At 47.0% G+C, this 25,977-nt stretch overlaps 1 protein-coding gene across 2 annotated transcripts in view; it reads right to left on the minus strand.

Annotated features, from left to right (window-relative positions):
* The window catches only part of NOL4L (nucleolar protein 4 like), a 163,498-nt gene that overhangs the window by 53,443 nt on the left and 84,078 nt on the right, over nucleotides 1–25,977 (minus strand). Inside the window, exon 4 of one of the 2 annotated variants that reach the window (XM_084854573.1) lies at nucleotides 25,019–25,128. In XM_084854573.1, coding sequence (XP_084710699.1) covers nucleotides 25,019–25,128 — 110 coding nt within the window. Of the gene's footprint in view, nucleotides 1–6,657; nucleotides 6,784–25,018; nucleotides 25,129–25,977 lie in introns of those variants that run through there. The other variant, XM_084854575.1, reaches the window with a different exon arrangement.

Raw genomic sequence — 25,977 nt, forward strand, 5'->3', positions numbered from 1 at the left:
AATGCATTAGCCACCATTACTAAAAATAGCACAAGGCAACATGCAATGTTTTTTAAAAATACAATACTAAGTTACCCGTGCCCCTTTATACACTGGTAACTTACAGGGGGTGGATATAGTCTTGAGGAAAGGGGAAGGAGAACTTGTGAAAATGAGTGAATAAGTAGATGTGCACAATCTAAGCATTTAGAAAGCTATTTTAAAACTCAATGCAGGAGGAGGGTGAGATGCAAACAACACTGCAAAAACACATTCCAACCTCTTCTGTAGGGTACTCGTTTTAGTGTTTAAAAACAAAAATGGGATAATACAAAGCAGCACTAGACAGGGTGTGGCCATCACAAGCTACGACAGTATACTCTAGACTAGAAGGCAAGGCAGAAGTTGGCCACTGTGGACACATCTTATATAATATTAACCAGAAGAGGAAAGCAACCTCAGGGAGTATTCCACCTCAACAGTGACCCACAACCCTCTTCTCCAAGTTACCAAGCATTAAACACAGCTGTGTGAGCATGCCTAGAAGGTGCTGAGCCACATTTGTCCTCAACTTAACTACTTCAGCCCACAGAAAAGCATTTTTAATGGAAAGGAAAACTCTTCTCCTTTGCAGTACGGGGGGGGGGGGGGGCAGTATTCCATCAATCAATATTGCACCTGCAAGTCCAACTGCATCACTGATGAAACCCAGTGGCCATACCCAAGGACCACACAAAAGGACAAAGGATGGTACCTGCTTTTATACCATACAAATCACTTGCAGTGAAAGCCATTCTGACAGGTTGGCTAATGTGTGCTGCTCTTCACAGCAAGCCCTACTCTCATAATGATCCATTGCATGAAACTGTACCCCTCTTGGGTGTAACAGGAGAGAAGCCGCTCAGGCACGTTGTACCAGCTAAGACATTAAAATATAAGAAATGGAGCTGGAAGCATTACTTGATTAATCAATTACAATACATTAGCTGCAGATGTATTTTAATCAGAGCTGTCAGCCCTAAAAGAATGTTCAGTGCTGATAGCCTTATTGGGAGAAAGGGGGGGGGAATGTTGCAAGAATCTACATTCAACCCTGGATTCAAACCATGCTTCTAAACTAAAATTTTTGAAAACAATATATGATATGCCTTTCATTTATTATACAGAAATAATCACTTCCATTAACTGATATGCTCAAAACACCACCTGTGCTGAGACAGAAGTTGCTGTTCTAATCAACTTAATATTAACGGGTGATTAATTACTTAAAAACAAGATTTTTTATTATTTGACTAACACCCCTTGATCCTGAACACTTTTACTTAAGAGACCCACTCATTGTAACTCATTTTATTTCCAAGTAAACATACTTACAGTACAATTCTCTGCACATGTCTATACAGAAGCACATCCTATTATGTTCAATGAGACCTACTCTCAGGTAAGGTTTACCTAAGATAAGACTTAGGGTTACACTGCCAGGTAAGCATGCTTGGAGTGAGATGCCTGAAAACTCCAAACCAATGGGCAGCCTCGACATATATTACACATATACACATAAGCTTCCTCAGTTTCCTGAAATATGGGGTGGAGGGGAAGAGAAGAGATCTAAATACATATACAGGCTTCACATGAACATCCTTGATATCTACTAGATTGTCTGTCACCCTCAGTTCCTGTTCTTTTCAAGATCTAAAAGAGACAGTTATTTAAACATGAGAGTGAATTCCATATGTTGCTGCTCCAGGCAAAAAAGAGCAAAGTCTATAGAAAAAGGGTTCCAAATTTATGCCTCCAGGCTTGTTTAAAAAGGACACTGTGGGAGGAAAAGCAGGGCTACACCAAGCAACTGAAAATTGCTTTCAGGTAAGCTTTTAAATGTCTATTTCTGCTTCATTGACTACGCTAAAGCCTTTGATTGTGTGGATCACAACAAACTGTGGCAAATTCTTAAAGTGATGGGAGTACCAGACCACCTTACCTGTCTCCTGAGAAACCTGTACGAGGGTCAAGAAGCAACAGTAAAAACCAGACATGGAACAACCGAGTGGTTCAAAATTGGGAAAGGAGTACGACAAGGCTGCATATTGTCACCCTGCTTATTTAACTTATATGCAGAGTACATCATGAGAAACGCCGGGTTGGATGAATCACAGGTTGGAATTAAGATTGCCGGGAGAAATATCAACAACCTCCAATATGCAGACGATACCACCCTAATGGCAGAAAGCGAAGAGGATCTAAAGAGCCTCTTGTTGAGGGTGAAAGAGGAGAGTGCAAAAGCTGGTTTGAAACTCAACATTAAAAAAATGAAGATCATGGCATCTGGCCCCATCACTTCCTGGCATATAGACGGGGAAGAAATGGAAGCTTTGACAGATTTTATTTTCTTGGGCTCCAAGATCACCGCAGACGGTGACTGTAGCCATGAAATTAAAAGACGCTTGCTCCTTGGAAGGAAAGCTATGGCAAACCTAGACAGCATAGTAAGAAGCAGAGACATCACCTTGCCGACAAAGATTCATATAATCAAAGCTATGGTTTTCCCAGTAGTAATGTATGGCTGTGAGAGCTGGACTATAAGGAAGGCTGAGCGCCGAAGAATCAATGCTTTCGAACTGTGGTGCTGGAGAAGACTCTTACGAGTCCCCTGGACTGCAAGGAGGTCAAATCAGTCCATCCTAAAGGAAATCAACCCTGAGTGCTCATTGGAAGGACAGATACTGAAGCTGAAGCTCAAATATTTTGGCCACCTAATGCGAAGAGAAAACTCCCTGGAAAAGACCCTGATGCTGGGAAAGACTGAAGGCAAAAGGAGAAGGGGACGGCAGAGGATGAGATGGCTAGATAGCATCACCGATGCAATGAATATGAACTTGAGCACGCTCCGGGAGAGAGCGCAGGACAGGAAGGCCTGGCGTGCTATGGTCCACGGGGTCACGAAGAGTCGGACATGACTGAACGACTGAACGACAACAACAAGCTTTTAAAAACACCTTTCCTGAAGCCAGTAAGCTTTGTGGAGCCTTCGGAGGCAGAAAACTGGCAGCCTGTTCCAAAGTCCATTAGAAAGCCAAGAAAGATGGATTCATTTATTTGGATTGCTAACCCCTCCACACCCCTCATGTTCAGAACAGATTACTTTATTAAAAAATCAGCTGAAAAACAATCAAGCAAAATAAGCCACATACAAAAAACCCATCCACACTCCACATTCAAGGCTTAACTATGGCCACCAAAAGCCAGCTCAGAAGCACATTGGACACTTGAAATGTGTTGAGCATTACACAAAAAGACCACACAACCTACCCAGAAGTGGCCCAGGCTTTGACATGTCACCAGGGGAAGGGAATCCTACAGATGTGGAGCACCAACTGAAAAGACCCCTTTATGTGCCCTCCTGTAGAAAGCTGGTTCTCAAGAGGGTGTCCTCGTAACATCTAAGACTGTGAGTCTATCCACACAATCTTTGCTACTATACACCAAGATACCATGCAGTCCAGTTAAGATTAGGATTAGCCTGAGTCCTCTGCCATAGATTCATCAGGTAGCATTGGGCAAATCACTATTACACAGTTTCTATTAACCATGTGATGAATTACAGCAGCAAACGCCTCACCTCACAGGACTTTTGTGATGAAATGGACTATAGACCACTAATGCTTATGCCATAATAAATTGTTTAAAATGTCATAACGTTCTTTATCGTAATATGAAGGCTACAATCCACACACTCCCCCGAAAAGTCCTGCAACTTCAAATGGACTTCTCTAAAGTAAACAGATCACTTGTAGCCAAAGACTGATTGAAATCCTACATGTGTCTTACACAGAAGTACATCCTATTGAATTCCCATAAATATGGGATTTATTTCCACATAACATGGCATAATCTTCACAGCACCTCTATAAATGAGAAAAAGGACACAACATATGCATTGTAGATTGGAGAGAATTAGTCTAAATCAAAGTGGCACTTGGTTCAAAACTACAGAGGAAGAAACTGATGAAGCCTGCTATGTTTCCTTCTTGGACGCACAGGAAAAAGGGGCTATTTGGTAATCAACACACGCCCTATCCTACTCCACCTTTACAGCCAATGGAAACAGTCCTTGCCATTCCAGGTCCAAACTCTCCCCTTTGCCCAACCTGTAACCTGCCAGCAGTCGGCTGTATGTTCAACCAAATATTCAGGGAAGAAACATTGCCAAGAAACTATTAACCAGTGACGCCAGTTCCATTGTTCACTCGCCCTGCAGGAAGTAAACATCTGGCCTGAGAAAAGGTTTCCAAAGGCAAAGAGAGAGGGGGGGAGAGAGAGATTTCACACTAAGAAAACTACTCTTAGCAACACATTATGTCATTCAAGGCTTTTTTTTGGAGAACTTTCTTACCCCCAGATAACCCATTCCTCAGACCCCCAACTAGGGAGTATTATCCTTCCTCTCCTGCACCAACCCTTTCTCTTCCCACCCACCACCCACCCCGGTCAGGCAGGCAAATCAAATCTTAAGAGCGTTTGCAACAGAGCTGGTGCCCAGAGGCTGCAGCCTGAAGCAGGGATTGACCCATAAAGCCTGGGGAGAAATCTATTTCCAGTCCAGCCCTCCCACCCCCACCCAAAAGGGAAGATCTGGAGAAGGAGCAGCAGCAGCAACACCGCCATGGTAGAGAAGAGATCCCTCCACCACCACCCCTCCTCCTCTCCAGGTGGAAAGGAGATGATGGAGGGGAGGCAAAGAAGGAGGGGGTGTCTCTCCTTGCGCCCAGGGTGGGAACGGGAAATCGATGCTGGTGAGGAGGAGCATCAGCTCCCAGGGCGAATTGATGGGTCTGGAGCTCCCCACTGATCCGCCTCCAGGGCCGCCTCCCCCCCACTTTCTTCTTTCTGAGCTTTTGTACTCTTCCGGGGAGGGGAAGCTGCTGGCGAGGGAAGGGAAAGAAGGAAGGACGTGCTAACCTTAACCTTTCTCCAGGCATCGGGCTCATTAGAGACGTTAATGAGAGGCCGTGGGGGGGGGGGAGATCTAGGTGCTGGAGGGGGGAGGGGGCGAGTCAGACCAGACGATTCGGTTTGGGCAGCTGACTGGGAAGGCGAGTCGGTAGGTCGATCAGTCGTGGGGGCCGGTCTGGAATCAGAACGCACGAGGGAGTTTTCAAAAACGGCGAGATTCTGCCCTCCTCCATCTCTCGGGCCAACGGGGCCCGGGGCCGGCCAAGCGCTCCGCGCGGCCCCTCACCGCCGGCATCACAGCTCCGCACGCCCCGTCCAACTCTCCCATAGCCCCTAAAGCACAAATCCGACGCGAGGACCCCACGCCGAACTCACTCCTTCCCTCCCTCACGCTGGCCAAAAAGCCAGTAAAATGTCAAGCCCTCCAGCCGGGCACACAACACCGGTTTTGCGCGTACACGCACACCATCCAGCGTCCAACTTGAGCACGCCCCCACCCGCAAGCTCGCACGAGGAATTGCGATGCACTACCGCTCATTCAGTGGATACACACGTTCCAGTGGGGCAGGTCCCTGGATCGTGTACACGCGCGCGCAACTCTCCCAGCAAGTACAGCAACCCTCATCAGACAAGTGACCATGCGTACACACGTATCACCCACTCCTACCAATAAACTCCTCGCAACTTCCCGGCTGGAGACAGGCGTATCAGGCCATTCTCCATTGTACACACGCAGCGCAGGCGTTACACGGAGCACCGACACGGCCACACACCAGCCCCTCCTCCCACTGCCCCCCCGCCTCCTGCCCTCCCTTTCCTGTACCAGTGCAACCTGTCAACAATCGCAGGACGCGCGGCTTGTCCACGAGTTCAGTCCGGTATTCACACGCCCCCTTCGCAACACTCTTCCTCGCCCCCCACCACCACTCCAAGCATCGCTGAACACTCTTCCTTCCACCTCTTACCGTTGATCCCCCTCCCACACGCCCCCCCACGTGCATTCCAAGCGCACCGTGGATGTGGCCCGTTGGCCAACTCCAAACGAACACACACAGGCACCCACACCCCTTCCTGGAGCGCGCTTCTCACCAATCGGATCTTAATTCCACCCCCCCCCCCAAGAATCTCAAGGAATTCCTGCAATGGCAGGCAAACAAAAGCCCCCCCCAAGGACGCGCCCCTCTAGCGGCAGACTCTGTTTAGTGCTCCCACAAACTTACCCCGCCCCTTCCAGAAGCGGGTCCACACGTGCCCACCCCCCGGTGGCCTGCCCACGCGCGGAGCCGCCCCCTAAAAAAGGGGCCCAGGAGCGTGAAGCACTTGGGCTGCAGGAAAGTGACTCGCGCGAGAGAAAGCGCGGAGGAGCCCCTTCAGCCCAGCGCGGCCACCTCCGGGGGTCTTTCATCCGCACGCCCAATTGTCGCGCGCGCGCCCCCCATCTCCGGCGGGGCTTTTCTCGCGCTCCTCCTCCTGGCACGCGCGCCCCCCTCTCGCCTCTGGCCCCCATGCCAGGCTCGCCCCGACCTGCCCCGTGCGACCCGCTCTGCACCCCGCAAGTTGACCCCCCCTCCAGCGCGCGCCCGATCGACCGGCTCCTCCTCGTCCGCTGGTGAAGCAGAAGCGGCCGGCGCGTCCAGGAGCGCCCGGCCCTCCTCCTCCTTCCCCTTCCCCGCGGCCGAGCTGGCCCGTCTGCTCTTGCCCCCTCCCGCCCCAGCCGTTGCCTACCTGCTGCGGGGCCGCTGCGGCGCCCGGGGCCCGCCGCCGGCCCGCGCCAGCCCTGGCCAGGAGAGAAGGGGGCGCTCCGGAGAAGGCTGACAGCCAGCTGCTGCCGCCCGAGGAGGAGCGCCCCGCCGGGAGGGGAGAGGAGAGGAGAGGAGGAGGGCTGGCACTGCGGAGCGCGTCACTCCCAGATCGGGCGCTGGGGGGGGGGGAGCCGGGGAAGAGAGAACGGGGGGGGCAGCCGGAGCCTCCTGCATGCACCCCGGGAGGGGGGAGGAGAGCCAGGAGGAGGAGCGCACGCCCTGTAGCGGACCAGAGATACACACACACACACACACCCCCCGAGCGCGCAAGGAAGCGAAAGCCAGAGGGAGCCGCTGTTTTGTGTCGCCGGAGGGTGGGGAGAAGGAAGGCGGGGGCCGGGGAGGGAGGGAGAGGAGCCCGTCCATTTTCTAAAGAGCGGCCTGGGGAAGGATGATGGAAGGCAGGTACGAGACATGCAGGAAGAGAAGCCTGCGCCCGGGAAAGGAGGAGACCGGCGCTCCTGCCAGATGAGCAGAGGCCTGCGCGCGCCTGCGCGCACAGAGAGAACCCAGGGGGCTCCTGAAGCGCCTCCACAGTCAGGTCCGTGCTTACTTGGAAGCATGTCTGGCTCAAGACAGTTGGGTGGACAAGGCAGGAAGCCCAAAAGGCCTTGCCCGCCTGCCCCGTATCTCTCTCGGGGCACGATCTCTTGTGCCCGCCTCAGTGGAGCGAATGGGAGCTCTCATTATTTCAAGGAGTCTTGCTGAGGAGCGCTTCTAGATGGATTGTGTCCCATGGGACCAGATCTGCTCATCTCCCAGTTTGCTGCATGTAGGTCACCTCTGTTTTGAGGGTGTTATCTTGGATGAGAGGCTGTGGCTTGCTTAAGGGCACCCAGGTGGTTGGATGAGGATTTGTTTTAACTACTGTTTCCACAGTATTTGTTTTAAAATAAGTTCATTTAAGTAAGACTTTCAACTTGCCACAAATCAGAGAGATGAAGCCTCTTCTTTATAAAGAAAGGTGAAACTGGGCAGTGCAATTTAAAGCAGGAACGAAGAACTCTTCTACACTACAATTTTTAATTTAATTTATATGCCTCTCAACAATCTTGGGGGACAGGGCTGAGCAGCTGTTAGACACACCTGGTACTTGCCAAAGAGCACCCAAGAGCTGAGCAGGGCTTTGAAACTGTATCTTGTTTGATCATCAAAATCCAACACTATCCACAGTACCACCCTGCTCTCCATTTTCCCAGTAACATGGAGACTTTCCCAAATCCATGCTTCTATTTCCTTGTGCACTGCACTTCCAGTATGTCTTCCACAAACAGATTACAGTTAAAAGGGCTGACTGCCTATTCAACAATAAATTAACTAACCGATTACGGGGGGGGGGGGGATTAAGAGCTGTAAAGTATTCATAAAAACATCATGACATATATAGTGTAACATTACTACAAAACTAGTATTTCTCTACTTTTTTCCATTTCCAACAGAACTCTGGAGGCAGTGTGAACAGATACCAAGTGATTCAGTATGGTAACATTCCAAGAGAACCGAAGAGCTTTCTCCAAGTTGGGTAGCAGAAGGATAGGCAATGGTCAATGTACATGCAAAGTACATGAGACAAAAACAGAGTGGCAAGGTTAACTTTGCTAAAATTAGTGGGTGGAAGGAGGAACACAGGAACTAGCACCAATATGCATTCCAGGGGAGGTGGAGAATCGTACCAGGAGACACAAAGCACTGTTGAACTATCAAGCAACTCTTGATTAAGGCGGTGACCGAGCAGGGAAACTGCACTTCTTCCAAAAATGCTGTACTTATGGGAGGAACCAACGGTACCTAGCAAGCAGTACCTAGCAAGCCTTTACAGCTGCCACTACCGAGGGGCACATGGGCTCAGATCAAAATGCCACTTTGTGCAAATTTATATAAATGATCCCATCACTCCAGAGCTTTTAATCACCCAACCTTTCTCTCCATGGCAATCTCTCCTCTGTGGTTGTTATACTGGCTGCCAAAAAGGTGTCTCTTCCACTGCCACCCAAAGGCATAACACTTGACTATGGTCACCCCAAGCCAAGAATTCAAAACCAACCCATTCAGGCAATTCTCACTTTAAAAAGGACTGAGCTCTGCATTCCAATATAAAATACCAAAAAGTTTTAAAGCCGCACAAACAGAACTGGTTTTTGGAAGCTGGGAGGCACCCATGACAGAAGTGGCAACAGTAAAAAGGTAAAGGTAAAGGTGTCCCCAACCAGTCGTGTCCGACTCTAGGGTGCGGTGCTCATCCCCGTTTCTAAGCTGAAGAGCCAGCGCTGTCCGAAGACGCTTCCGTGGTCATGTGGCCGGCATGACTGAACACCGAGGTGCACGGAACACTGTTACCTTTTCCGCCAAGGCAGCACTCGGGTCTCGAACTGCTGACCTGCCGACCTTCCAGTCTGCAGTTCAGCATCTTAACCACTAAGCCACCGCGGTCCCTTGTGCAAGCACCGGGTCATTACTGACCCCTAGAGGGACGCCGCTTGCGCTAGCATTTTTGTGGCAGACTGTAGCAGGGTGGTTTGCCATTGCCTTCCCCAGTTGTGACTACCTTTCCCCCCAGCAAGCTGGGTACTCATTTTACCGACCTCGGAAGGATGGAAGGCTGAGTCGACCTGAGCCGGCTACCTGTGACCCAGCTTCCGCTGGGATCGAAGTCAGGTCGTGGGGAGAGCTTTGGTTGCTATACAGCCGCCTACCACTCTGCGCCACACAAGGCTCTGTGGCAACAGTAGGCCCCCTTTGAAAGGAACTTTCTACAGTACCGTCAGTTCTGGCTAGCAATGCAATCTCCACCCTGCAGAACAGTTCCAGTTTTAAATGGGTGGGCATGGCAGCCCATAAAACAATTAAGTGCATCCTAAGCTTGAGAATCCAGACCCCCCACCCAAAAAAACATACACACAAACACCATTCCATAAGCCCTTGGAGTATTTGATTCCTAGTCCAAGTATTCATAATTCAAAGGAAGAAAAATACGGAGCTAAGCCCTGCTTGCTAACATCTAGAGTGAAAAATCTGGACATGGAGATGTGATAACTCTACACATGGTCAGACACACACTCCTGCCTGACAGGTGCATGGGGAAAAACAGTCAAAGCACGAGTAAAGAATTCAGGTTCTGAGCTCCTGCTTAAATTATGCATCATCTTCAGTATGTCCAGGCCTCTCCGGCCGTGGCTCTTTATTAAAAGCAGCCTTCCCTAACCTTGTGCCCTCCAAATGGGTTGAACTACAATTCTCGGTGTCCCCAGCCAGGTCTGGGGTTGGGGAGGCTGATTTAGAGTTACAGAAGCCTTGTGTCAAGTTCTCATAAACAGCAGATAAGGTGGCAGAAGGGCTGTACCACTCCAGGCTGTAGGTGCAGGCTCACATGATGGAACATTCCACTATACCAAATTAAATATCCCTGTACACATAAGACTGGTCGCCAGGGAGAAGGGCTCTAGCCTATCCTTCCTGACATACACATTTTATGAGGGTAGGAATTCCCTGCTCTTCAGCCCCACCCATGAAAGAGCATTCCATCATGCCAGCCTCAGCTGCAGTTTGAAGTGGTCCAGCCCAGACACAAGTCTACCACATGCTGTTTACAAGGGTAGGTCTAAAAATCTGTCCAGTCTACACCCATTGCCAAGAGGCAGGACCACCAATTCACCAGCTCCTCCCTCTCCCCATCTACCAGATCAAGCAGAGAACATGTGCACAGTAGAGAGGAGGACGCAGAGCGAATGCCTCTACACAACTCAAGCAAGGGAGCCAAGCCATGCTACTAGGGAAGACAAAACACACCCATGATGGCTGCATGGTACGACCTGAGGAAGAATTCCTCCCTGGCCCTGTAGACCATGAGCTTGAGCTTAACCCAGGGCTCCACAAAATGTTTGGCCCCAAGGGATGACTGCTGGGGCTGCACGTGAGTGCTCACATACACCCCATTCACACACACATATGCATCGCTAACCCATGCATGAGGTCTTCCCAACAGCTCCACGCTATCTAACATCCTGTTTCTAGTTCTGAAGCAGATACTGTAAACTTAATGATGCACAGACACAGTGTAGGTGTGTCCAGACTATCCGGGTCACTTCAACAAGCATAATTTCTAGTGGGGATGAACACAGGAGAACAGCTGTTCAAGCTTGGCTCACCAAATAATTGGGCCTTGAAGGACAAGAGTGAGGCAGTAAGACAAACAGACAGCACAGGGACCAGCACAGCAGAAGGCACAGTGACGAGAATGGGTGGAGGAGACAAAAGGGGCTGATGGTAAGAAATAAATCTGAGAGAAGGAATGTGAGGAGTGGAGGGGACATTAGCATAGCACTCGGGTGGAGGAAGAGATGGGTTGACTTGAGGAGTTGGGCAACACACTGCCTAGCAGTGCATTCATTCCTTGGTGCCAGAACCTACTAAGAGATCTGAGTTTCAGGCTGGGGAAGTCCAGACTGCCCACTTGCTTTCTGGCTGAGCTGCTATCTCCTGACAAATCTCGTTACAGGTTTTTACAAGCACCCTGCTGCCATTCTCCATGTTGCCACTGCTTCCTGCATACAGCTGTTCTCTACTTCAAATAGCAGCAGCCTCTTTCCAAGGTCTTTCCCAGCCCTACTAGCGGACATCCTTTATGATGGGAGATGCCAAGGAAAGAACCTGGGATCTTCTGCATGATCTCAGCATGTACCAACACTTTCCCCTTTGGCTTACTCTCACCAGCAGCAGCCCTGAACTGGATTCGTTGGCTGCATTTCTGGTTACTGGCCCTTTGTTGTTTCTAGGTTCTAACTGGCAATAGCCCACTCCCTTGGATATAGTGTCCAGCACAACGAGGAAGGAGCAACGGACTTCTTTTGTGCTTTATTTGGGGGTCAATTTTTCAACAGTTTGCACTGCAGAAAATTAAGAGCATAAGAGCAGCCTTGCCAGATCAGACAAAAGCTACATCTAGACCAGCATCCTGATCCCAACAGCAGCCTCTGGAGGCCCACAAGCAGGGAGGCTTCAAGGCAACAGAACCCCCACCCGCATCATTTTCCCCACCCCCTTTTACTTGGAGAACAGGAAGGCCTGGCGTGCTATGGTCCATGGGGTCACGAAGAGTTGGACACGACTTAACAACAACAATTCTGCCTCTGAATAAGAGTTCAGACCTCCATTTAACTATCATGGCTAATTTGTTTAATCCATTTTTGAAGCCCTCCAAGTAAAGGCAATCACCCATCTTCTGGTACTGTGTTCCATGTGAAGTACTTTGTGTTGTCTGTCCTGAATCTCCTGCCAATCAACTTATTGGGAGATTCCTAGTCTTAAGATGGAATGAGGGAGGGAGGAATGATAGCCTCGCTTTCTACATGCAAAGGGCCTGCACACTCCTGTTCACTAGCAGAGTGCTGGAATGCACAAAAGGTGCACTTGCCTTTTCGGTTTCCTCTTATTGGTTTCTGTAGACTCAAACATGAATTTTAAGGGACCTGCATATTTAAAAACAGGAAGTATGGGTCACCAGGGTGGGTGGGTGGGTGGAGGCTGAAGCAGGGACAAGAAGGAATTTTGCATGCATCACTGCAAATAGGTCATCTACAAACACAGTTCAGGATCCCCCAAATTGTTGTTCAGTCGTTCAGTCGTGTCCGACTATTTGTGACCCCATGGACCATAGCACGCCAGGCCTTCCTGTCCTGCGTTCTCTCCCGGAGTGTGCTCAAGTTCATATTCATTGCATCGGTGATGCTATCTAGCCATCTCATCCTCTGCCATCCCCTTCTCCTTTTGCCTTCAATCTTTCCCAGCATCAGGGTCTTTTCCAGAGAGTTTTCTCTTCGCATTAGGTGGCCAAAATATTTGAGCTTCAGCTTCAGTATCTGTCCTTCCAATGAGCACTCAGGGTTGATTTCCTTTAGGACTGACTGATTTGACCTCCTTGCAGTCCAGGGGACTCGTAAGAGTCTTCTCCAGCACCACAGTTCGAAAGCATCAATTCTTCGGCGCTCAGCCTTCCTTATAGTCCAGCTCTCACAGCCATACATTACTACTGGGAAAACCATAGCTATGATTAGATGGACATTTGTCGGCAAGGTGATGTCTCTGCTTCTTACTATGCTGTCTAGGTTTGCCATAGCTTTCCTCCCAAGGAGCAAGTGTCTTTTAATTTCATGGCTACAGTCACCGTCTGCGGTGATCCTGGAGCCCAAGAAAGTAAAATCTGTCACTGCTTCCATTTCTTCCCCTTCTATATGCCAGGAAGTGATGGGGCCAGGTGCCATGATCTTCGTTTTTTTAATGTTGAGTTTCAAACCAGCTTTTGCACTCTCCTCTTTCACCCTCAACAAGAGGCTCTTGAGATACTCTTCACTTTCTGCCATTAGGGTGGGATCGTCTGAATATCGGAGGTTGTTGATAATTCTCCCGGCAATCTTAATTCCGACCTGTGATTCATCCAACCCGGTGTTTCTCATTATGTACTCTGCATGTAAGTTAAATAAGCAGGGCGACAATATGCAGCCTTGTCGTACTCCTTTCCCAATTTTGAACCAATCGGTTGTTCCATGTCTGGTTCTTACTGTTGCTTCTTGACCCTCGTACAGGTTTCTCAGGAGACAGGTAAGGTGGTCTGGTACTCCCATCACTTTAAGAATTTGCCAGAGTTTGTTGTGATCCACACAATCGAAGGCTTTAGCGTGGTCAATGAAGCAGACATAGACGTTTTTCTGGAATTCTCTTGCTTTCTCCATGATCCAGTGATTGTTGGCGATTTGATCTCTAGTTCCTCTGCCTCTTCGAAACCCAGCTTGTACTTCCGGTAGTTCTCGGTTCGCATACTGCTGAAGCCTAGCTTGTAGGATTTTGAACATCACCTTGCTGGCATGTGAAATGAGCGCAATTGTGCGGTAGTTTGAACACCCTTTGGCATTGCCCTTCTTTGGAATTGGAATGTAAACTGACCTTTTCCAGTCTTGTGGCCACTGTTGAGTGTTCCAAATTTGTTGGCATATTGAGTGCAGCACTTTAACAGCATCATCTTTTAGGATTTTAAATAGCTCCGCTGGAATACTGTCATCTCCGCTAGCTTTGTTGTTACTAATGCTTCCTAAGGCCCACTTGACTTCACTCTCGAGGATGTCCGGCTCAAGTTCAGTGACCGCACTATCATGGCTATCAGGGACATTCAGATCTTTCCTGTATAGTTCTTCTGTGTATTCTTGCCACCTCTTCTTAATCTCATCTGCTTCTGTTAGGTCCCTGCCTTCTTTGTCCTTTATCATGCCCGTCTTTGCACAAAACGTTCCCTTGAGATCTCTGATTTTCTTGAAAAGATCTCTAGTCTTTCCCATTTTATTGTTTTCCTCGATTTCTTGGCATTGTTCATTTAAGAAGGCCTTCTTGTCTCTCCTTGCTATTCTCTGGAACTCTGCATTCAGTTGGATATATCTTCCCCTTTCTCCCTTGCTTTTCACTTCCCTTCTTTCGTCAGCTACTTGTAAAGCCTCATCAGACAGCCACTTGGCTTTCTTGCATTTCTTTTTCTTTGGGATGGATTGAGTTGCTACCTCCTGAACAATGTTATGGACCTCTGTCCATAGTTCCTCAGGCACTCTGTCTATCAGGTCTAATCCCTTAAATCTATTCCTAACCTCCACTGTATATTCATAAGGGATATGATTTAGGTCATACCTGAATGGTTTAGTGGTTTTCCCTACGTTCTTCAATTTAAGCTGAAATTTTGCGATAAGAAGCTCATGATCTGAGCCACAGTCAACTTCAGGTCGATTTCTAAGTGGTTTTAAAATTTAAACTTAAAAAAATTATTTTAATACAAGTATTTACAAAAACCGCAGATAGGAAGTGCTGTCTTAGAAGAAGCATTCCCTCCTATGCAAGAGAAAAAAGAATTCCTCTTCTAAAATGATACCTGCTACAAGATGTGCATCATCTACAAGCATCTTCTTTTTCTTTAGAACTTTATTCTCTCATACATACATTTATGCAGATTTAGGCTGCAATCTGAGACACGCTTACCTAGGAGTAAGTCCTATCGAATTCAATGGGGGTTACTTCTGAGTAGAACTGTATAGGATTGCACTGTTAAACCATCAATTAATCAATTAATTAAGACATCTTTAATCAAGTGACACCCCTAAACAAATGTTCATTTTTCTCTTTGGGTGGAAAACTGGCCACTGGCTTATTGTTCTGAAATTTAGTTCTTGCTTAACGGCATTGTTGTTGTTGTTGTTGTTGTTATATCCTGCCTTTTCCCCCAATACTGGGACTCAAGACAGCTTTACAACATCAAAAACTTGTACAGTTAAAACATATAAATAGAAATATACAAAAGTTAAAAATATAATTAAAGCAGCAATAATATTAAAATTGTATAAAATATCAGAATTTTAAAAGACAACAACAGTATAAACAATAGTACCACTCCATTATGTTCCCACAGGTCCAGACTATCTATCCCCAAAGGCCTGCCAGAACAAAACAGTTTTTGCCTGCCTGTGGAAACATGGCAAGGAGGATGCCACTCTCGCCTCCCTGGGAAGGGAGTTCCAGAGCTTTGGGGCAGCCACCAAGAAGGCCCTCTCCCGCGTTCCCGCCAGGTGAGCCTGTGACGGGGACGGGGCCACGAGAAGGGCCTCCCCTGAAGATCTTAGGGCATGCGTAGGCTCATAGGAGAGAATATGGTCTTTCAGATAACCTGGACCCAAGCCGTACAGGCTTTGTAGGTTATGACCAGCACTTTGAATTGTGCCTGGAAACAGACTGGGAGCCACTGAAGCTGTTTTGGCAGGGGAGTTGTATGCTCCCTGTAGCCAGCCCCAGGCAACAGTCACGCAGCAGCTCTTTGAACCAGCTGAAGTTTCCAAATACTCTTCAGAGGCCCCACGTACAGCGCATTACAGTAATCCAAACGGGATGTAACTAAGGCATGTGTCACTGTGGCCAAGTCAGACATCTCAAGGAACGGGCGCAGCTGGCGCACTAGCTTTAACTGTGCAAATGCACTCCTGGCCACTGCTGAAACCTGGGCATCCAAGCTCAGGGCTGAATCCAGAAGTACACCCAAGCTGCGAACCTGTGTCTTCAGGGGGAGTGTAACCCCATCCAGCACAAGTGGAATCCCTATTCCCTGATCTACCTTTGACTGACCAGGAGCACCTCTGTCTTGCCTGGATTAAGCTTCAATTTGTTTGCCCTTGTCCAGTCCATTACTGCCGACAGACACCGGTTTAGCACCACAACAGCTTCCTTGGAATTAGATGGAAAGGAAAAGTAGAGTTGGGTGTCATCAGCGTACTGGTGACACTGAATCCCCAAACTCCGGACAACCTCTCCCAATGGTTTCATGTACACATTAAATAGCATGGGGGACAAAACGGAACCCTGAGGAACGCCACAGGCCAATGGCCAGGGAGTCGAACAGAAGTCCCCCAGCACCCCCTTCTGAGTCCGCCCCTCCAAGAAGGAATGTAGCCACTGTAAAACAGTGCCTCCGTCCCATCCCGACGAGGCAGCCCAGAAGGATACCATGGTCGATGGTATTGAAAGCCGCTGAGAAGCTCATGTTATTTAAGGTACTCGATGGTGCCTTTCTGTGTGTATGATCAGTTACCTTGGATCAACACTGGATCTGAAAGGCAGGACATAAATCAAATAAATAATGATTTTGAAGAGGAAAGTTTTGTAGGAATATCATATTATGTAAGGGGAAGGACAGTTTGTGTTGTTTGACCCCATAATAGTTATGAATAGTTATGTTCCTGTAATGAATAGGTATGCTCCTGATGGTTCCACATGGACCTATGGTATGATTGGAGTCCACCTGGAGAAGAGCCTTCAGTGTGGTGGCCCCCCCTTTTTGGAACTCCCTGCCCCTGGAGGTCAGGCAGGTGCCAACGCTGTGTTGCTTCCAGCACCTCTTGACAAGAGCACTATTCCAGGAAGTGTTCCTTAACTGACCAGCCGCGGTTTTAATTGGCATTCTGTTGTTAAAATCTTTCATTGTTTTAATCTTTTTATCAATTTACTATTTTACCTCTTAAGTTCACTGCTCCAGAATATGTTTTAGATATGGAGTGATATGTAAATTTTGTAATAAATACATAAATAAAATTATTGTAAACTGTTCCGACGTCATTTGTCAATTAGCTGGCATATAACTCAAACAGATAAATCAACATCAACTGTTTTACACCTGTGTTCAGTTCAACACAACATACACCTGGCACAAGTAAATGTTTAGTAGGAATCACAGAATCAAGACTCTCCCACACACACTATAGAAGCACCTTTAGCCTTGGGGGGAGCACGAGGCATTAATCATCACCACCACGAAGCGATGTTAAGCACCCACTCACTTCAGTAGGCTTCTGGGGTATCCAATCTTCCCACTCTCCCTGTCTCAAGTGTGATGCCCCTCCTGTCTTAACACACCCCAAATTTCTACAGAAGTCGGAGGGGAATTTAGGACAGGGGCAGGGAACCTTTGGCCCTCCAGCTGTTGATGAACTACTACTAGGAGCATCCCTTACCACTGACCAGGCTGGCTGGGGCTGATGGGAAATGGAATCCAACAACATCTGGTGGGCCACAGGTTCCCAAGCCCTTAGTTTAGGATTTAGGAGAGGAAGGGCCAGGACCTGCTGTGGCAATTCTGTCCCTTAAAATAGCACTCATGGGACTTGCAAATCCATAGCAACCAGCAGGAAGCCAACCAAGGATATAAGGTATTTGAGTTCCAACAGCAGCTACTGCCATATGCCGACAAAATGACCTCATCTTGGCTGCCACTGAAGAAGGCTTCAAAAATGTTTTGATATTCACTTTAACTTTGATTTCCAAACTCCAGACTAGAATGCAGCTAATATACCACAAAAGCAATAATGGGCTCAATCCTGCACAACCTGTACTGAAATGAGATGCACAAGCGCACTAGCCTACTTCTCATGGAAGTGCAGGACTGAAGGGATCAAAAGGCCACTGCATCCGTTTGCCCACAATAAGACAGAACCACCCAACCACCAGCCCTTCATAATCCCTTGAACGCCACCATTAAAAAGCAGGTGCACAGCAGAATGGGGGGGGGGGGCGGTTACTCCCCATGACTCAAAACAAGTGAGCCAATCCTCACATCAGAGGAGGGAGAAATAGAGCCCCCATGGTCATGATGCATCCTGACACGGGAGAACAATGTCTTCACTGCCCCAGATATGATCTTTCACTCAGATTACTGTCTAAGAAAAGGTGTTACTCGGTTATGTTTGCGCACTCATAAGAATATAAGAGTCTTGCAGGATCAGACCAAAGTTTGCTCTTGTCCAGTGTTCTGTTCTCAACAGTGGCCAGTGAGATACACCTGGGATGCCCACAATCACAGCATGAAGGCAGCCCACTGCTCGCCCCTGACCCCAAGCTCTGAACAGGGAGGCCCATTTAGCATGGAGGTCATTAGGTTGAACATTAGGAGACACTCCTTAACAGAAGGGGCCCTACAGCAATGGAACCAATTACCTGGAAGGGGGCTTTCCCTTGCTGGGAGATCTTCAAGCAGGAGCTGGACGGCCATCTGTTGGGGTTGGTCTAGCTCTGGTTTCCCTGCATAGAGCAGGGAGTTGGACTAGGCGGCCTAGAATGACCACTCTGACTCTCAGATTCTAGCTCTTGTGACCTACACACATTGACAGAGCTTTCCCCTGCAAATCTGTCTAATCCATTTTAAAGCAATCTAAGCCAATGGCCATCACAACATCTTGTGGACCAGAATTCCATAAGTTAATTACTTGTTGCATGTAATTAACTTATGGAATTGGGAATTAAATGACAGAAGTGGGTGGAAATATCATATTATCTCTCTGATCCCACTGGGCTACACTCAGACATTACAATAGAAGACCAAAACCTTCATACATTTGTTCAGCTCTGTCTTGAATCTAGCAAAGATGGGGTGGGGGTGAGTGGGTTGCTCCCATAATTGTTGCACAGAGACTACAGAAGCAAGCAAGCTCCCAGAGAGAGTGATCAGAGCAAGCAAACAGGGGGAGCAAACAGGAGTGGGCCAGGGGAGGTCAAGGGGGAGGCCCCTAACATTTTTTTATTTTTCATTTTTTTATTTATTGTTTTTATCCTTTTTTTCATTTTTTTTTTAAATGTTTGTCTAGTTACACACACTTCCATACCAGTGGGACTCTGTTTTTAACCTCCAGTGAGTAGAGAACCAGGCACAGGCTACTCTAGAACAACCAGAAAGCTAGACACAAAAAGGGAAAAGAGACTATGAAAGGACAAAACTCTCCAGTGGTGGTGAGCTGCAAGGTGTGTACCATGTTTGTTTGATTGCCTGAGATCAACATGGCCTACACCTGCAACAAGTGCAAGGTGATCACACTGCTGGAAGAAAAAGTAAGAGGACTGAAGCGCTGACTGTCGACCCTCCAGGGAATAAGAGAACACGAAGAGTTCTTGGACAGAATGGTGGAACTACAGCAGCAAAGCGAAGTACAGGAGTTAGAAGAGCAACAGCAAGCTGAGGCAGAAGAGGAGACTGCTGAGGTGAGGAAAAATGCAGTAGAGGATACTCCTTGGAAAAGGGTGACAGTTAGGAGCAGAACAAGAAGACACTCAGCACCAGTGGAGGCAGTGGAACTAGGGAACTGTTTCCAGGTACTTGGGGATGAGACTGGAGGACAGCCTGCAGAGGAAGAATTACAGGGGAACCTGCATGAGAGCGAGCAAGAGGCTGAAGGTCAGTGAAGCAGAAGCGATGAAACCAAGGCCTACAACAACAAGAAGAGTAGTCGTAGTGGGAGACTCCTTGATGCATGGGATCGAAACCCAAGTATGTCGCAAAGACCCGTGGACTCGCCAGGTATGCTGTCTCCCAGGAGGACGGATTAGAGACGTGACTGAAGGGTTGCCTGCAATCATAAAACCCACTGATAAATATCCCTTTCTTCTCATCCATGTGGGAAGTAATGATACCGCCAAGCAGAGCTATGAAGAAATCACGTCAGACTTTGAAGCTTTGGGAAGGAAACTCAAGAAAACTTTGGGGCCCAGATAGTTTTCTCATCCATCCTTCCAGTAGTTAGAAGATGGATAGAAAGGGAAAGAAAAATACTCCAGGTGAATGACTGGCTACGAAGGTGGTGCCGACGATAGAGCTTTGGATTCTGGGACCACGGGCTATACTTCCTGGAAGATGGACCGTTGAAGGGACGGGTTGCACCTCACAAAGGATGGGAAGAATGTGTTTGGCCACAGCATGAAGAACTTTATCAGGAGGGCTTTAAACTGAATCCTATGGGGAAGGGAGACGTAAAGTTGGGGGTAACAATGGACAAAGGCTCATGCACCGCAATGGAGAGAACAGCTCTAATAGTGCCCAATAATAGTCTTCACAAACATGTAGGAAGAAAGCCAGACCATGAAGCACATGGTCTTCGATGTCTATATACTAATGCCCAGAGTATGGGAAACAAACAGAACGAACTTGAACTCTTAATACAGGAGGGAAATTATGACTTGATAGGTATAACTGAGATTTGGTGGGATGACTCTCATGACTGGAATACAGCAATTAAAGGATATAACTTGTTCAAAAAGAACAGAAGGAACAGAAAGGGAGGTGGGGTTGCAGTACATGTTAAAAATACAGATTTCTGCACAGAAATGCAGGAGGATGAGCTTGGTAGCCCCATCGAGAGCATCTGGGTTAAAATAAATGGAGCAAAGAATAAAAGGAACGTGGTGGTCAGAGTCTACTACCAGCCAACCAATCAAGGAGAAGACGAGGATGAAACTTTTGAAAAGCAAATAGCCAATGTTTCAATAAAGCATGATGTAGTGGAAATGGGGGACTTCAATCTCCCTGATATTTGTTGGGAGACAAATTCTGCAAAACATGGCCCCTCCAGGAAATTCCTGACTTGTGTGGCGGATAACTTCCTCCTACAGAAAGTAGAGGAAGGAACTAGAGGACTGGCTATGCTTGAGTTGATCCTAACCAACAGAGATGACTTGGTGGATAAAGTAGCAGTTACAAGAACTCTGGGGGAAAGCGACCGTGTTATACGTAAGTTCTTGGTTCTAAAGGAAGCAAAAGTCGAGTGTAGCCAAAGGCATACCCTGGATTTTAGGAAAGCCCATTATAATAAACTCAGAACAATGATAAGGGAGGTCCCATGGCAAGCGACTCTAACGGCAAATTGAGTCCAAGATGGGTGGGAGTTTTTAAAAAAGGAAATTCTCAACGCACAGTTACAAACAATCCCAACAAGAAAAAAAGGTGGAAGGCAACGGAAGAAGCCAATGTGGCATCACAAAAAGCTTAGAGATGACCTGAAAACAAAAAAGGACACATACAGGAAGTGGAAGGAAGGCCAAGCTACAAAGGAAGAGTACAGGCAGGTAACATAGAATTGCAGGGATAGCATGAGGAAGGCTAAAGCTGAGAATGAGCTGAGGTTAGTGAGGGATGCTAAAAACAACAAAAAGGCTTTCTTCAGCTACGTGCATAGTAAAAGGCAGAGGAAAGAAATGGTGGTTCAGCGATTAAATAAGGATGGCAAAATGATAACAGATGACAAAGAAAAGGCAGTGCTCAATTCCTACTTTGGCTCAGTCTTCTCTCGAAAGAGGGTCTATGACTCCCCTAGAAAAGGCGAAGTACAGGCTGAAGGAGCAGGATTGCAGCTTGAAATCGATAGGCATATGGTCAAGGAACACCTAATTACTTTGAATGAGTTCAAATCTCCAGGGCCAGATGAACTGCACCCTAGAGTAATAAAGGAACTGGCAGAAGAACTCTCAGAACCACTGTCTATTCTCTTTGAGAAATCATGGAGGACGGGGGAAGTGCCAGATGACTGGAGGAGGGCTAATGTTGTCCCTATCTTCAAAAAGGGTAAAAAGGAGGAACATGGGAACTACAGACCAGTCAGTCTGACATCAAGCCCTCGGAAAATTCTGGAGCAGATTATAAAGCAATCCATCTGTAAGCACCTTGAAAACAATGCAGAGCTTTGGCTATTGGGCGGTATAGAAATGAAATAAATAAAAATAAAATAAAATAAATGAAATGAAATGAAATGAAATAAAATAAACTGCAGTGATTACTTGAAGCCAACATGGATTTGTCAAGAACAAATCCTGCCAGATGGATTTGATCTCATTTTTTGATCAAGTAACCTCCCTTGTGGATTGTGGGAATGCTGTGGACATCATATACCTCGACTTCAGCAAAGCTTTCAACAAAGTGCCCCATGATATCCTGATGAGCAAACTAGCTCAAAGTGGGTTAGATGAAACAATGATCAGGTGGATTGACAGTTGGCTACAGAATTGGACTCCAAGAGTGCTTATCAATGGGATCTTCTCAAACTGGGGAGAGGTAACGAGCGGGGTACCGCAGGGCTCAGTCCTGGGCCCAGTGCTCTTCAACATTCTTATTAATGACTTGGAGGAGGAGGTGCAGGGAATGCTGATCAAATTTGCAGATGACACAAAATTGGGCGGGATAGCTAATACTTTGGAAGACAGAAACAAAATTCAAAGTGTTCTTGATAGACTGGAGCGCTGGGCAGAAAACAACAGAATGATATTTAATAGGGATAAATGCCACGTTCTGCACCGTGGAAAAAGAAACCAAATGCATAGTTTAAAGATGGGCGATATGTGGCTCAACAACACTACAAGCGAGAAGGATCTTGGAACTGTTGTCGATCACAAGCTGAATATGAGCCAACCATGTGATGAGGCTGCAAAAAAGGCCAATGCTCTTTTGGGCTGCATTAATAGAAGCATAGCTTCCAAATCCCGGGAAGTACTAGTTCCCCTCTACTCAGCACTGGCTAGGCCTCATCTGGAGTACTGTGTCCAGTTCTGGGCACCGCACTTTAAGAAGGATGCAGACAAGCTGGAGAGGGTTCAGAGGAGGCAACAAAGGTGAGCAGGGGACTGGAAACAAAGCCCTATGAAGAGAGACTGAAAGAACTGGGCATGTTTAGCCTTCAGAAGAGAAGACTGAGGGGAGATATGAGAACACTCTTCAAGTACTTGAAAGGCTGTCACAGAGAGGAAGGCTAGGATCTCTTCTCCATCATCCCAGAATGCAGGACACGGAATAATGGGCTCAGGTGACAGGAAGCCAGAATCTGAAAATGAACAAAAACTTCCTGACTGTTAGAGCAATACGACAATGGAACCAATGACCTAGAAGGGTAGTGGGCTCTCCCCCACTGGAGGCATTCAAGATGAGGCTGGACAGCCAACTGTTGGGGATGCTCTGACTTGGATTCCTGCATTGAGTAGGGGGTTGGACTCAATGGTCTTGTAGGCCCCTTCCAACCTACTATTCTATGATTCTATTCCTAAATGTTGTACTTCAAACATAGTACAGGGAAGGTAGTGAGGGGATGAGAGAGGAAAGGGCATCATACATCAACTGGATAGACTCACTGGGCAGGACTACAGAAAGTGTTATTATTTTTAATATTTTTTGATTGACTTTCTCCTGATTGTATCCCAGCATGTAAACATGGTGTGATTCTAATATAGGAGTTCTGACTGGAGCAGGCAACCAGACGGTATTGAGCATAGCCTAGTCAAAGCTCTCTACCAAAACATCCAGGTAACCTAAACAACCAGCCATAGCCCAGTGAAACGCCTCCCCCACATCTTTGTGGGGAGGGAAAAAGACCCCACAAAACATGCATGGGTCTCACTCATCAGGACACAGCAGTAAAATGGGATGCTTAACAAAGTCTCAGACACAGCAACCCCTCAGACAGAAACAACCAGTTTCAGAGCCTCAGTTTCAGAGTTTCAGACACCAAATGGACAGGTTACAAATAAGAGAGAAAACAACAATAACATTACAAACATTTGGTTGAAACTCAGGCCAAGGTGATTGAGAGGGATCGGTCCATTTTAACAGATTACCTCTCTGATACTTTCTGCGCTTTTCATCCTAAACAAAATGACCCTCTTTAAGCCTGGCTTGGCTTATTATGTGCTTCAACAAAAAAAAGGAGAAAGTTCTCTTCCTTCCTACAAATAAATGTGAAGCTTCATGGAAACCCAGAAGTAACAAACCACATTCCTTCCAAACATACACCATACATTCTTGCCAGCTCTCATCAGGCAAAAAACAGAACCTTGGCAATTTCCTATTTTCTTTCAGTCACTGCCCTTGATCCATTGTGTTCAGATCCATCAAGTTAAAAAATGAACAAACACTAGGACATACAAGTTCTCGCCTGCTCTATGGCATATTTTCAGGTACGGTAAATTCTGGTCATAGGAAACAACCTCTCACACACATATGTACACACACAGTGCTATCATAAATGTGTTAGATTTTAAGGTGCTACAAAATTCTCTGCAGTTTTTCCCAAAACAGGCAAACAGAGCAGTCCCCTCTCCATGAGGAGAAAAGCAGCTGGGAAGGGGATGGATTTGGAGAGGACAAACAGCAGGAAAATAAAAGGTTAAAAGCCCTTCCCCTCCACTGATCCTCTGCTCCCAATTAGAGAACTGTCCAACATGTGTAGTTTGGCCTCACCTGCTTTAAATGTGGCTAAATTACACTTTAGTTTAAAACATTTTGTGCCCTTCCATGCCCCCAGAAACATAACTAAAACTGCTTCTGTTGTTTAGCTAAATCCACCCATCGGCTCTTTTCACTTTAAAAGTGTATATTAGCTTCAGTCCTTTCACATTTAGCTTTAGTCTAGGTTGAGCTGCAGTTAATTGGACTTATCTGTTACAGCAAAGTCGAGAAGAAGGTTGAAATAGTCAAGAATATGCCATCCAGTCCTTTTGCCACACAGAGAGATGGGACTCAGTCTAAAGGTGAACAAAATCCAGCCCTCCAACTGATCCCACTTCGATCAGCTCAGAACCTACTATGTTTCACTAAAGTTATTTTCCAGCTTTGTTCCACTTACTACTAGAGACAGAGTCAGCTACCTGCTTGTTTTCATATCTCCAAAGAAGAGAACTCCATTTGCTTCTCTTCTTGGTGGAGCCCGAGATCTTTTGCACAAGGCACAGTTTTAGTCCAATTAGCCTGCAAGAACATCCCCCTGTGAACAACTTAAGACTGAGCTAAACACCACAACTTCACCCGGAACACAGCTATTCCTTCCTTCCATCCAGCCTGTTCTGTGTGGTTTAAAGGACTGCATAGGGTTTAGTCCTAATGAGGGTATTGGTGAACTGCCATGATATACTTTCCACATGCTTGCTGGAATAAGACCGCTTTGATAAGATGATGAGAAAAAGCAGCTCACCTGCTCCTGGGAATTCATGACCCGCAGCTTCATTTGTTTCAAATAGGTGGAGGTGAGGGGCATGTTGTAGTCAATGATGCCAGATACTAGAGAGGAAGGAGGCTCATTTTCTATAAGTAAGCAGGAGAAGAAAAATGTATTTTGTGAGCAAGGCTGAAAAACTGCTGCATCGTCACCTGTGCCCCAAACGTAAGCCCCAACCTAGGCACGATGACAGCTGCCACATTTCTTTGTTCTCATGTCTTCCCTGTTCACATATAAAGCCTATGCCTCTATGTGTGCATGTGCACAGGGGTGGGGGTTATGTCTAATCTTTGCAACAAAAGGTGTATTAGGGGAACAGAACCGTCCCACATTGTGCTCCATTGCGTGTGCTCCATTGCGTCAGGTGCTTTGCTCCCTGACCCTGACACACTTCCAGTATCGGTGTCGGGCTAAGAGAAAAGCACTTGGGTAACAGACAGCAGGCAGGGATCATGAGAACAACCAACATGGCTACCCCCGTTATATCCAATTTGGCCCTAGGGCCAATGCAATGCAGAACGGAGCATCAGAAAATGCGTCAGGCCAGGTCAGGCAGCTTCTCCCTCAGCCCAGGACTGCCTATTCTGCCAGACAGGGCCTTTCTAGGCTCACTTGTTATTTTTCAAAGTAACAATGAACAGTAACACATTTCAGTACACCACATGAGTCAATTTCTTTACAGTCTTTCTGATCACTCAGGATCTCTATTTCATACAAGTAATATCATCTGATAAAGTTATCACTCATCATCCTAGCAGATCACACCATAGAGTTCCATGTGTCTTAGGAGGTTGTCATGTATTCTTCTCAGTATCAGCAAATTGAATAAATGGATAACATATTCCATAAGAAGTGTCAATTTCTACCTGGCCTCTTTGTACCTGAAGATGTTTCCTGAGTTTCTCCATTAGTGCAAGGTCCCAGATTTTCTGTTT

Source organism: Heloderma suspectum, chromosome 4 (assembly GCF_057233095.1).
Source record: "Heloderma suspectum isolate Gila_16-S chromosome 4, 16-S_ref, whole genome shotgun sequence".
Taxonomy (NCBI): domain Eukaryota; kingdom Metazoa; phylum Chordata; class Lepidosauria; order Squamata; family Helodermatidae; genus Heloderma; species Heloderma suspectum.